The 13,655-nt window shown below is 36.9% G+C and overlaps 1 protein-coding gene across 4 annotated transcripts in view; it reads left to right on the forward strand.

Annotated features, from left to right (window-relative positions):
• LOC105387204 (probable G-protein coupled receptor CG31760) overlaps nucleotides 1-13,655 on the forward strand; it is a 75,471-nt gene that overhangs the window by 48,425 nt on the left and 13,391 nt on the right. For all 4 annotated transcript variants that reach the window (XM_048623977.1, XM_048623992.1, XM_048623968.1 and 1 more), the window contains 10 exons: nucleotides 3,907-3,989; nucleotides 4,525-4,663; nucleotides 6,685-6,817; nucleotides 7,841-7,973; nucleotides 9,036-9,189; nucleotides 11,877-11,986; nucleotides 12,229-12,373; nucleotides 12,490-12,559; nucleotides 12,799-12,937; nucleotides 13,210-13,315. In XM_048623977.1, the coding sequence (XP_048479934.1) occupies nucleotides 3,907-3,989; nucleotides 4,525-4,663; nucleotides 6,685-6,817; nucleotides 7,841-7,973; nucleotides 9,036-9,189; nucleotides 11,877-11,986; nucleotides 12,229-12,373; nucleotides 12,490-12,559; nucleotides 12,799-12,937; nucleotides 13,210-13,315 (1,212 nt within the window). The remainder of the gene's footprint in view (nucleotides 1-3,906; nucleotides 3,990-4,524; nucleotides 4,664-6,684; nucleotides 6,818-7,840; nucleotides 7,974-9,035; nucleotides 9,190-11,876; nucleotides 11,987-12,228; nucleotides 12,374-12,489; nucleotides 12,560-12,798; nucleotides 12,938-13,209; nucleotides 13,316-13,655) is intronic.

Genomic DNA, 13,655 nt, shown 5'->3' on the forward strand with positions numbered 1-13,655 from the left:
CTCTAACATATTTGTTGAAGATATATATCTTGGTATTGTAAGTACTTCCATGCTTATTATAGTATTTAATAACGAGTTCCAAAATTGTAACTGTTTGTCAGGTAATATGGTGTCCCAATCAAGACTCATTGACCATAATTCCTGCATAAATAACTTGGCTTGAATAACAATGGGTCCAATTAATCCAAGAGGATCAAAAATTTTACCAATTGCACTTAATACCTGTCTCTTTGTTTTTAATGTTTGTGGTACTATAGGACCTGTGAAATTAAAGGTGTCTTCAACGACATTAAGTGTCAGACCTAATGTTTTAATCATATTATTGTTGGTTAGTTCAACCTCATCAAAATACCTATGTTCTATGGGAACATCATCAAGGACACCAGGAAAATTGGAGCACCATTTATGCAGTTGAAAGCTACCCTTGTCCAATAAGGCAATCAACTCAGATTTTAGCTTATAGAGCTGCTCTACATCATCGGCACCTGCTAGGACATCATCTACATAGGTACAGGATCGTAGAGCCTGAGCTGCAAGAGGAAACTCATCTTCATAATTATTTGCGAGCTCTATCAAACATCTGGTGGCCAGAAAAGTCGACGGTTTCAGCCCATATGTCACGGTCTGAAGTTGTAAGCAACTGATGGGTTTTGTTGGGTTGTCTCTCCATAAAATGTTTTGGAGACCATTTTGATAAGGATTCAAATTTATAGCTCTGAACATTTTCTTTACATCAGAAATAAGTGTGAATTTATAAGTCCGAAACAATAAAAGAATGTCAAATAACTCACTTTGAACAACGGGACCATTTAGCAGTACATCATTGAGAGACACTCCACTCTTTGATTTTAAATTCCCTTGAAACACGACACGTAATTTGGTTGTTTTGCTGTCTGGGTTCATTACAGCATGATGTCCTAGAAAGTAAACTAAATCATTTGGCAAATTATAACTGCTAATATCAACAATTTTAGCATGTCCTAAATTAATATATTCATCTACAAAATTTTTATATTGTTCTAAATATGAAGGATATTTTTGAAATTTTTTCTCCAATGCCAGAAACCTTTGGAACGCTACTGAAAAGGAATCCCCAAGCTGCAACTGCTCTATATTATCAACGGAGAGAGGCATATCTACATAGAACTTTTTATCAATAACTTTAACCGAATCTTGAAAGCATTTTTCAGCCTTCTGAATAGCAGGAGCATTCTTTACATCAGCTTCAGGAATTTTTTCAGTGTCCCAAAACCGTTCCATGACGTTTTCTAACTTTTCATGATCACAAATAGTCAAATGGTTTGAGACTAAGTCACGATTTTTTAAATTTTGGCCTACACAACTACCACCCACCACATAGCCAAACAAGGTGTTTTGAAGTAGAAGACCTCCCTCTAGTTTTATCTGATTGTTTAACAAAATATTGAAGTAAATGTCAGCACCAAGAAGTAAGCTTATTTCAGCTGGTATGTTAAAGTTGTCATCGGATAAAACCATGTTCGCAGGTAATATTAACTTTGAGATATCAATTGGATTCTGTGGAAGATGTGTGGTAATAGTGTCGGTTATAAGACAGTTTACATTTAATTGTACATTTGACACTGGAGAATGTAATGTAATTTTTACACATTTATTTAACATGCTACTTTTATTACCAAAGGACACAACATTGGTCTCTTGTGGTTCTGCCTTCAAACCTAATCTGTTTGACAGTGAAGATAAAACAAATGATGCTTGACTGCCTGAGTCAAGCAATGCCCTTACAAAGAACTCGCGTCCTTGGACATCAAACAATTTTACCCTTATAGTGGGTAAGACAACATTTTTTAAAGAATCATTACAAGATAATGTAACCGCTTGATCATTATTAGGCTTGGCGTCCATATGGAGAAGCGTATTGTGACCCTTTTTGCATTTTTGGCATTGAAAATTGAATTTACATTTTATTCCAAAATGTGATTTTAAACAAATGGTACATAACTTGTTTGACGAAATGAAATTATGACGGACTTCTATAGGAGCCATCTTGAATGAAGGGCAACCATGTATAGCATGGTTGGATCCATTGCAAAATTTGCAAATATTATTAGTGACAACATTGCTCACTGATTTTTGCATAAACTTTTTGTGATAACTTTCATAAGTACCACTATCTTCTAGCGCCATAGCACGCTTTTCTAAGAATGATAAAAACTCTACCATCGTTGGCAGGCTATCCGAATTCCTCTCAAGTTGATAGGCCCGGTTTGTAAATTGATCTAACTTTTTAGTTAATATAGCAATCAGCATCATATCCCATTCATGGGTCGGCTGTTTTAAATTTTTAAGAGCATATAATTGCTGCTCTACTTCTGAAATAAAGGACCTTATAGAGGTCGCAGTGCCCTTCTGCATGGACGGCAACTCTAATATGATATTAATATGATTTAATATTAATCTTGTTTGATTGTCAAAGCGTTTCTTTAATAAAGTTAAAGCTTCTTTGTATGACTCATTTACAATAGGAAGGTTAATGATTACCGACAATGCATCATCAGATAAATATTTTCTGAGATAAAAAAGTTTTTGAACATCTGATAAAGTATTATTATTATGTATTACAGCTGTGAACATATCCATAAAGGAAGTATATTTTGTAAAATCTTTGCCAGAAAAGACAGGAAGATCAATATTGGGCAATTTGGATGTTGAAACATTACTATTGGAAGAAGTCTCGATGGAATTAAGTTGATTTAACCTTTCATTTATCTTTGAAATTATTGTGAAATATTTTTCTTCCAAATGGCCCATACTTTCTCCGTCTTGATCATCAATAGTTAAAATATCTAACTGTACCTTTTCATAGTCTTTAAGTGTACTGTTTAATTTATCCTTCCTGGCCTGTAACATCTCAACGTTTGCATTGGAAAAACTAGCATCGTTTACAAAAGATTGCATTCGCGTAAATGTCCCTTTTAATTGCGCGCGGAGTACTTTTAATGACTTTAGTTCGTTTTCCATTGTTTAATTTGTTTAAATTCACTTCACTTAAGCTTTATAATGCACTTTTATAGCCTTTTTATCACACAAACACTGAACTCGATGTTTTGTTTACGAAGTGTCGTCCGTCACCTGTCAACTGTGACAGATACGCAGTACTGCCAACCTCAGGAACAAAACTGGCCCGTCACGTCAATGTGACAGAACAGTCAGGCTACCAACCTCACCGCAAAAGTGAAGTGACGTCACGTTTGTCACAAACGAAAAGGAGGTAGATGCACAAGCGTCTACCTACACCTCCAGATATTGCTCCGCCAGAAGTGAAAATGTTTAAAAACTCACGAATGTCCGTAAGCTTACCGCCGCCGCTGCAATATGTTGTAGTGGAGCTTAAGGTGTATGATCACCTTAGATCACACTTATCTCTGAATACTCTGAAATACACTGCAATCCAAACTGTTGAGCGTGCACGCACGTGCCGCTTTGCTCACAACTGCACAACTTTTGTTTATATCTATTATTATTTGTTTTATCGAAGGACCACTTTCGCATGTATAAATAAAATGCGAAGTGGGTTTAGTGGACTGTATTTTATTCATTTTAAGTTAAATTTCAAATAGAGTTGCCGTCCATGGGCAATGGAAAAATCAGAAGGGGCGAATTGCCACATGCAAAAAATAAATAAGAAATGACATTTGCAACACGCAGTGTTGCCAGAAATTACTTACTAATATCTACACTAACTTTATGTTTAAAACATTTTTGAACATTATTTATAAGTAGGTAAATTGAAGGGTCTGAAAACTAAATCATGTGGCGATATGGTGACGTCATCGTCAGACGACTTCTGTCTAAACCCCTTATCCCGCACTGGTGCAGATTGATGATTATGATGAAGTGAATGAAACAATTTACTTTCTTCCACAGGGTTGGTGGACGTTTCCTTACTACAGTTGCGAGGCGAAGCGATGGCTGCTCTCCTACACTGTGCCGGTGCCTACAGTTAGAGAGTGAGTTAACCCTGCCTACTTTTACTTAACCTTAGTAGGGATGGGATTGTGTTATGGATTTCACGTTATTTTTAAACTTTAACCCAACACAATAACAGTAGGCTCGCGCCTAGCCTGCTCGTAGGAAAATAAACCAGGACCCGATTCCGTTGAATGACCCTCGCAGTCCAAGACCCGATCATCACGAGTACCATGGGAGCAGACTTTCGATCCGCCCGTCATATGAAAATGAAAATGAAAATAGTTTATTGTTCAAAACATTTCAATACAATAAAATAGCCAGAGCCCCTATGCTAGGTTAAAAACCTGTATTACTGGGTACTCCGCCCCACTACCAGCACGGGTTACAAAAAGAACAATAATAAAATTAAACTTAATTAAATTAAATAATGAAGATGGCAATTTTAAATTTAATTTAATTAGTAATAATTACACTTTGGATCTCTACTTGTTACTCTCCGAGAGTTATTCATAGTAAATCAGGAACAATTTTGCCTTACAATAACGAATTAAGTACCTACGTTTTCCTTTGCAGTTTAAAAGGCGTGGTGAATCTGGACATAGACATTTCAAACCTAGAGATCAACCAATGTGAGCCCGACCCCCTGACTGAAAACGACAACCAAATATACTCATTCTACGGAACACACAAATGCCCTAATGAAACCACTTACGTAAGTTACAACGTGTTTATTATATATTTTTTAATCCCAGGCCGGGAATCGCACCTGGTGTTTTTCCAAAATCTCGTTTATCTTTCTTTGTAAGTACTTGTACCTATTAATCTACTTTTACTACACTAACTTACTTCCCATACCCACCTACAGTGAAACTATAAAGTCCTGAAATTAATGTTTGAGGAACTAAAATTTTCTAGGTAAAAGCAACAATTTACGCTTGGTTGCAATTAGGAAGATGAAGAAAAATATTCGTAGTCAAGCTAGTGAAGTTATTTATCGAGTTTTAATACAATGTGTAGCGGAACATCAAGCTGGACTTATTTTGTCGAATTTGGAGGATGTTTACGCTCGAACAGCGTCTATGACGGGTATGTAGCATTGTACAAATTGTAATAACTCATTTTTTATTAGTACCAACGCATCATTTATCGATAAACCTAGGTTTAGAGCCCAAGTCGAACATTGTTTACATATCAATGATTGTAGGTTTCATCTGGTTTCAGTTGAGTCAAACCTTAACATTTTGATACTTGATGATATATTTTTTGTTTACTTACTAAATTCACATTGTGTGAATTTGGTAGTATTGTGTAACTCAAAAAGATTTTTTATTTTATTTTATAGTTACATCGGACCAGCGTGCCAAAGAGGGCAAAATATGTAATATTTCTAATTCCTGGAAGAAACAGAACTGGCCGTCCAAAAAGAGAAATTGATGTCTTTACTATGTGTGCCCTTCGTCAACAGATCCAGTTTTTTTATACAGTTGTAATAACGTTATCTAAATAAATATTTATTGGTTTCACTATTAGCCTTCATATTAACACCTTCTAGCTTGTATAAGAACTTTTTTGTGGATGATAAGTTGTTTTTAAAATACATAAATAGGTAGAAAGTTAACAGGCAAAATTTCAAGTATCAAAGTCAGTTATGTTTCGCTATATAGGGTTGCTACATGAAAGATAGCAGTGCCCTCATTTAATTTCAGGACTTTATAGTTTCACTGTACATCGTATGGCTTATGGCTAAGGAAGATCTTCATTTTCAAATTTCCGGCTACACTTGCGTTTAAATAACCGTACCGCTGGCATTTATAAGAAGATATGGGAAAGAGGAAATAGAACCTCCTACTTGCCCTCCGAAACATAATATCTTAGTTATTATTATGAGGGTGAAAAGGTTTCCTTTAATGGCAAGGATAGTTTCATAAAAATCGGTTAATCCATTCACTCAAAATTCACACATTTGTCACGCGGTTACTATTTCACTTACATATGTTTCGACGTTCGAGTTTCGACGTGATAATAATACCTACCTATAAAAATCATTCTATATACTACTTTTTGTTACCTATAACGAATAGTACAAAGCCACAAATATGATAACTTCATTGCTAGCTGGAAGAAATTGCATTTTATTAATACACCCACCTTTTATAATTTACTGTGTTTTTTCATTTACAATGTATTTGTCTATCTATCTATACCTACTGTGTGCAATAAAGTTTTCACAAGTAAATATATTGGGCCAGCATAAACCCTCCCACAGGGATCAGACCTAGAAGGGCTATTTTATTTATAGTTTTATAGTTTGTATAATATACAGGGTGTTGCAAAATTGGTATACTAAGTCGAAACCTACATGTGCAGCATGGTATATCTAAGCCTGAAACTGAAATCAGAATTTGAAAATTCGCGAAAAAAAAAATCATTTTCCATAGAAACTTTGTTGGTCACGTGACTATGGAAAATGAATTTTTTTTTCGCGAATTTTCAAATTCTGATTTCAGTTTCAGGCTTAGATATGCCATGCTGCGCATGTAGGTTTCGACTTAGTATACCCTTTTTGCAACACCCTGTATAGGTAGTTTAGGTTGTAACATAGTGTATTATTTATTATTAGGCTTAAGTTAATTATTATATAGTACCTATTTCATTTTAATTTTTTCCTCTAAATAAATGAATTTCACTTCAGTAATTATCAGTAAAAAAGTAAATATACTTAAATATTTCCAGTGCGACTACTCACCGAACCGCGAGATGAGCGCCTGGTCCCCGGGCTGGGCGCGCGGCTCGTACGTCTGCCGGTGCCGCGCCGGGCACTACTCCACGCACCACCCCGACGGGTTCAACGGCTCTTTAGTGGAAAGTATGTGTGAATTGCTGGCTGTTTGGAGAATGTTCTTTGCCGAGTTTTTGTCAGAAAAAAATAGCAGCTGTCACCTGTCAAATAGACTGTCACTTTTTTCTTCTCTGAAACTTTTTGCGCGGCGACTATTTTGTATTTTGATTTGTGGTTTCTTTTTTTTTGTAAAATTCATATAAGTATTCATTTGTTTGGTGAGTATAATAATAAGTTTTAATTGCCTATCTAATTATTTCCACTATCAAAACCTCCCAAAAGGTAGTTAAAGTAAAAATTAATTCAATGGATTCTTATTAGGTATTTACGATTCCTCAACCTGTTGCAAATGTTGTGGTACAAAGTTTAGTAACTTCTAGTTTATATTTTTCAAAATAAATAGGTAATTTATTTTTAGAACTTACTTCACTCCACGTTCGTAAAAACTTACAAATAAAAGGGCCGCAAAGTACTCTTACCTCTTAAGCTGCGTACAGACCGGTCCAACGAACGCCCAACGAAAGCCCAATCATCATCATCATTATCAGTCCGTATCTGCCCACTGCTGGGTATAAGCCTATCACGCCATCTCTTCCGGTCCTGTGCGAGTCTAGTCCAGTGTCTACCGGCCACCTTAACAATGTCATCAGACCATCGGGCCGGCGGTCTGCCTATTCCTCGTTTGCCAGTTCTTGGCCACCACTCTGTGACTGCCCCAGTCCACCTGCCGTCGTCCCTCCTTACCAAGTGTCCTGCCCATCTCCACTTTAATCTTGTGATTCGGCTACGCACGTCATCCACACGAGTTTTACGTCGAATTTCGACATTGGGCACACGATCCACAAGAGAGATGCCGAGCAAGGCGCGCTCCATCGCCCTTTGTGCGACTTTTATTTTGTGCATGTTGGCTTTAGTGAGCGTCCATGTTTCGGCTCCGTAAGTGAGGATAGGCAGAACACACTGATTGAACACCTTAGCCAATATAACTAACTAACTAACTAATAACTCTAAATAAGTCATGTCTAACCTTTTATTTCATTCCATTTCCAGTTGCATATCAAGAGTACGAGGAGAATGGCCTCGAGCAGTGGAGCGGTCCGTTCGAGTGCCAGCAGTGCGCGCCGGGCTGCGACACGTGTCGGGGCCCAGAGCCCTGCCTGGCTACTTACAACTGGTCCTTTCGGTAAACATTTCACATAAATACTAGGTATTGTTTGCCTCCTGGCAGTCATGCTGATTACCTGACTGCCCAGGCTGTGTAATTAGTGCCCCCGCAAACTAGGCAGCCTGGCAGCCAATAAAACATACCATGACATTTTATAGGAGCCCGGCACTAGGCAGCCACCAATTCCCATTTATTTTACTGGCTGCCTCAGCCAGGCTGGGGGCCCTTACGGTACAATCTATAGTCCTTAAGGTTAAACCCAAGGCCCACTAGGTAGTTACTGGATATTGGGAGGTAAATATAACTGGAGAATGGCCTCGAATGTTGCCAGCAGTGCGACACGTGCCGCGGGCCCGAGCCCTGCCTGGCTACTTATAACTGGTCCTTTCGGTAAACATCTTTCGGTCAACCAAGGCTTGCTGCTCCAGTTTACTCGGGAGCTAGGCTGGCTGATCTGAAACTAAGGGGATATGTACAAGGGTTCCACTGGAGAGAGCTATGTGCGGGAACCTCGTCCCCTCTCAGAATAGGTAAGCATCTGATGTAACTACTCAAATTTTAAAGATGTTTTATGCTGCCTATGCAAGAAGTACTTACCCAAATAAAAAAAGAATCATCTCCGAAATCTATCTGAATGTGCAATGCTGAAGGTGTAATCAATGAATTAATTTATAATTTAATTATATTTATTTTTAATTTAAAACCATTACTAATTTAAGTTCATTGTTACTAACAAAATATGGATTAATCCGAAATAAATGATTTATTATAATGAAATGGGTTGGGTTGTTGGGTTTAAACTTTAAACCTATATTTTATTGCCATCTATTATATCCATTATATGCCTCAACTGTTAGACTTGTAAAATATTAAAAAAATATATATGGTTTTTTAAGCTTTGTTAAAAGATGCCATATCATAGATATCCCTGAAAATTGCCGGTCCAACCAAGTTTTTTTTCTTCAAATATGGTAAAGAAAAAAAAGAGTGTTATTTTCATCAATCTGTTCCCAATCTTATGGTGTAAGAAATGATGTTTATGTGCTTACTGTATTAAAATTCCCCCACTCTCCGTTCCAGGATATCCCTGCTAGTGATATCGGTGAGCTGCGCCGTGCTGACGGTGCTGCTGGCGGCGTACACCCGCCGGCACCGCCGCGTCAAGGTGTTCCGCGTGGCCAGCCCCGTGTTCCTCACCATCACGCTCCTCGGGTGTGCTATCATGTATATGGAGGTGAGATGGTGGATGAAAATGGTTTATTTAAGACTAGTGAACCCGCGCGCTTCGCTTCGCCTTAAAAAGGCTTCCCGTGGAAATTCCGGGATAAAAAGTAGCCTATGTTCTTTCTCAGGGTCTTGACCGTATGTATACCAAATTTCATTCGAATCCGTTCAGTAGTTTTGGCGTGAAAAAGTAACAGACAGACAGGCAGACTTTCGCATTTAATAATATTAGTAAGGATCAACACAGTCCATAAAGATGGTAAGATAAGGAATGTGGTTTATACTCTTGAATACTGTTAGAAAGTAACCTGCCCCAGCTCCATGACATCTTTAACTACGTAAAGCCAAACCAGGAATATAAAAACCCTGTATTAAGAGCGCCACATTCGCGTTGAGGACTGCAACACTAAGTATAGTCATACCAATGTGAATTGGCCATGCTCAAATTTATAATAGTAATGTATTTATGATTTATTTTGAAAAGAGTGTGAGTAGCTCAGTGAGAGGATATATCCTATGGGTTATTTGGAACTTAAGTAACATGACGTGTACTAACAGTCTAAAGGTGAAGGAAAACATCGTGCACACCCACATTTATATTACAGTTGTGTAGGTATTTACCTTGTAGGTACTCATTAACGGCAATTTGAAAATAGATAAAATGATCTAAAGGCATATTTGCTGAAATGGTTTTAAGCATTCAAAAGACAAGAGTAAGTGGCTTATTATTTTCCATCCTTACAGGAATTCGAAATAAAGTACATCTTAGCCTCTTACAGGTTTGCATGCAGAACTAAAATATGTGTAGGTATAATCAGTCAAAATTAGAACCTAAATATTCAACCGATTTCATATGTAGGTATTCATATGATATATTTCAGATGTCTCGGATTCGCCGTCCCTTGATGAATCGCTTTCACTGCCACCAAGATTAATAATCAATTTTTCAATTTCTGTTTCAACTATTGTAATGTAGTTAATAAAAACTACAGTAATAGCTTAAAAATTTGCCAATTTATTTGCTCATACTATACTATACACCTACAAGTCATTTTGACAATAGCATCAGTTATGTTATCAAGAGAAATAAAGTCCAATCCCACGGACTTTTACTCCGATAAATACTTGTGTTTGTGGTAAATTAGTTTCCTTTCACGGCTATGGATAGTTTTCGGCATTTAGAAACACAAAAAACTCACAAAAGCTATAATAAACACTACGCATTGACAGCACCACAGTTTGACAGCAATAGACAAATGACATTTTGAGTTTATGACACTTTGTGATACCAGTGCAAGAAAAAAGTTCTATTGCTTTTCCGCAATATGGCGAGGGTTTTTATATTCCTGGTTTGGCTATAGATACCAGTGACTATATTGCGATCTATGTTGAATACAGAGATGTTATGGCTAAAACACGTTTACCCACAAAGATAAACATACCATTCCGCAACATCTATTGTCCGTAAACTGATATTATAATCATGGGGTACACTACATAAATCCGAATTACTTTTTTACGAATATGAAAATAACGATTTTTAAAATTACGAATTTCATAGTTCCGAATAATTCACAATCCCGAATTTCAAGTTTCCGAATAACGAAAATCACGATTAGTCAATAAACGAAATTTCAAACAACATATTTATTAAAATCACGAAAGTCAATTTTCCGAATATTATTATTTCGATGTTTTAAAAGTACGACCTTTTATTATAACGAATTATTAAAATTACGAATCCCGAACTTTTAATATTCCTAAAATACAAATTCCCGAATGTATCTTAGTTAACAAGAAATAGTTAATAAGAATAGTGTGTTTATTAACAGCATAATCCGTATACAATTTAACAATATTTTTTAAGCTATATTATGTGAAACGCTCCGCTCCGCTTCGCTGCGCTCCGCTTTGTTTTTCGATATCTATGTGCACCTAACACGCTCCTCCTCGCTTTGCTCGTCGTCGCACCTATCTTTAGATTTAGGTCCTAAGGTTTTTAAGGTTCATCACCGTAAAAATCCGAGCAATTTCATTGCTTTGTTGTGTTACTTAACAACAAATACTACAAATAGTTTTCTATTTACAATATTTTTACTCTATATTTGAAAGGTTTAGGTCCTAAGGTTTTTAAGGTTAAACACCATAAAATTCCGAGCAATTGTTTTGCTCTATATTTGAAACGCTCCGCTCCGCTTCGCTGCGCTCCGCTTTGTTTTTCGATATCTATGTGCACCTAACACGCTCCTCCTCGCTTTGCTCGTCGTCGCACCTATCTTTAGGTTTTGGGTCTAAGGTTGTTAAGACGTTTACGGTTTTTTTTGTCAAAATCACGAATTATCACATTTTCGATCGGGATTTGAATTTTTCGTGATTATAATAAATCGGTATTTTATTTTTCGTATGCTTGAGTAATCGTATTTTTTAACGTTCGTGTATTTGACAATCGTAATAACAAATCTTCGTGATTATAATATTCGAAATTATAATTTACGTGATTTTTAGAATTCGGCATTTAAAAAAATCGGTATTGCAATATTTCGTAAATTACATATTCGGTGTTTTCAAATTCGGAAAAAAGTTTTTCGGAATATTTGGGTGTTCCCATAATCATGGGATCATCACTTAAAGAAACTTTCCTACATTAAGTTATCCTATTTACATAAGTACTACATCACATTATGTGTCTTATTCCAGATGGCAGCCATCTTCCCTGTGCTGGACAGGTATTCGTGTATAGCCACCAAGTGGACGCGGCATATGGGGTTCTGCATCACATACACAGCTCTTCTTATGAAGACTTGGAGGTGAATATTATCATCATAAGCCCATCCACTGCTAGACATTGTGTAGGCCTCTATCAAGGAATGCTACAACACTCTTTGTTCAGTTTAGATCACCCTGATATTGCTGGCTACCTAATCTCGTCGGTCTATAAACTCTACAAGTTCGATAAGGGCATCCTACCCCAAATGTGCCAGTTTGTAATCTTCAGCCAGAAACTCTACCTCAATATATTAGTACTACAGGAAAAGTATTTCCTCCCCAGGGTATCACTAACCTACCGCGTCAAATCAGCGCACAAGCTAAAGCTAACAGACAAGCAGTTACTACAGTGGATGGCGCCGATCCTGCTCATCATGTTGGTTTATTTGTGCACGTGGACGCTGTCCGCGCCGCCTTCTGCTGAAGATGTGAGTGTATTTAGCTATTTAGTATGGGGTACCTCAAGGAAGTGTCCTGGCTTCTACAGTCTTTCTTATATTCATTAAGCATTTTTCTAATTATTATGTTTTTTTTTTGTTTCCAGATAACAGACAATAAAGGCTTGAAGTTCAAGCAGTGTACTTATAATTGGTGGGATCACAGCTTAGCGATAGGTATGTAATTTTGAGTTTAATTTTAATAAAACTAAAATATATGCTAAGTATAAAATACATCTGTCGCACTATACATTGCGGTGTTCATAAGGCTCGCAGACAAACAAACAATATTAAAATGAGGCCTACATTTCGGGTCCACTATTTTCATAAGTACTGATTCTTTATCAGAGGCGATCCTAATAGAAAAATCGAGATTATTCGACAACTAACCAACAAAAAACTGTCTTCCATTCCAGGTGAAATTCTATTCCTGCTGTGGGGAGTGCGAGTGTGCTACCGAGTTAGACACGCCGAGAGTCTCTACAACGAGGCGCGGCTGATCTCCATCGCCATCTACAACATATTCACCGTCAACTCGCTCATGATCGCCTTCCAGTGAGTATTGTGTGCAGTGGTTGTCTGGTAGAGATTGCTTCCTGTAGTGAGTGCTTCCCTCCGTACAATTAGGTACTATTGATGGATTTAGGTATCATATAAATGATAATAACTTTTTAAAGCTTATTCTTACGTATATCATTACTATAGCTATAACTTTTACTTAATAGTTACGTACTTACCTTTTACATAAATAGGTACCTACGGCTAACACCTTATAGTATACCAACCTATTATAATTATCTTCTAATGTTCCTGTTTTTGTATTTCAGCTTATTGATCCTGCCCCAAGCCGGTCCGGACATCAAGTACCTGCTCGGCTTCATCAGAACACAACTGTCGACGTCCACCACTGTGCTACTAGTGTTCCTTCCTAAGGTAACCTAGTTTTAATATTCAATATTCTATTTAGTGTATTAATTGTTTTTAACACAACATGATTGTAGCATACTTCTGGATGAAGGTCTCCTTTAGTATGCGAGAAAACGTAAACTTTTATAGTTTTTTACAAACTATCAAACCCGTACTAGACCTACAGGACGTGATTCGCAAGTGACTGTCTCTTGCAAATAACTAGTATAACCCTATACATTATTCTAGTTATTATTATAAGACTTAAAACGTTAGCTATGTAGATTTTTAATTTCAATTACTTTTAAGACAATATGGGTACCTATGCATTACCTGAAATAAATGATTATTATAGTGTATTCTATTC

This window comes from Plutella xylostella, chromosome 3 (assembly GCF_932276165.1).
Source record: "Plutella xylostella chromosome 3, ilPluXylo3.1, whole genome shotgun sequence".
NCBI classification, from domain to species: Eukaryota; Metazoa; Arthropoda; class Insecta; order Lepidoptera; family Plutellidae; genus Plutella; species Plutella xylostella.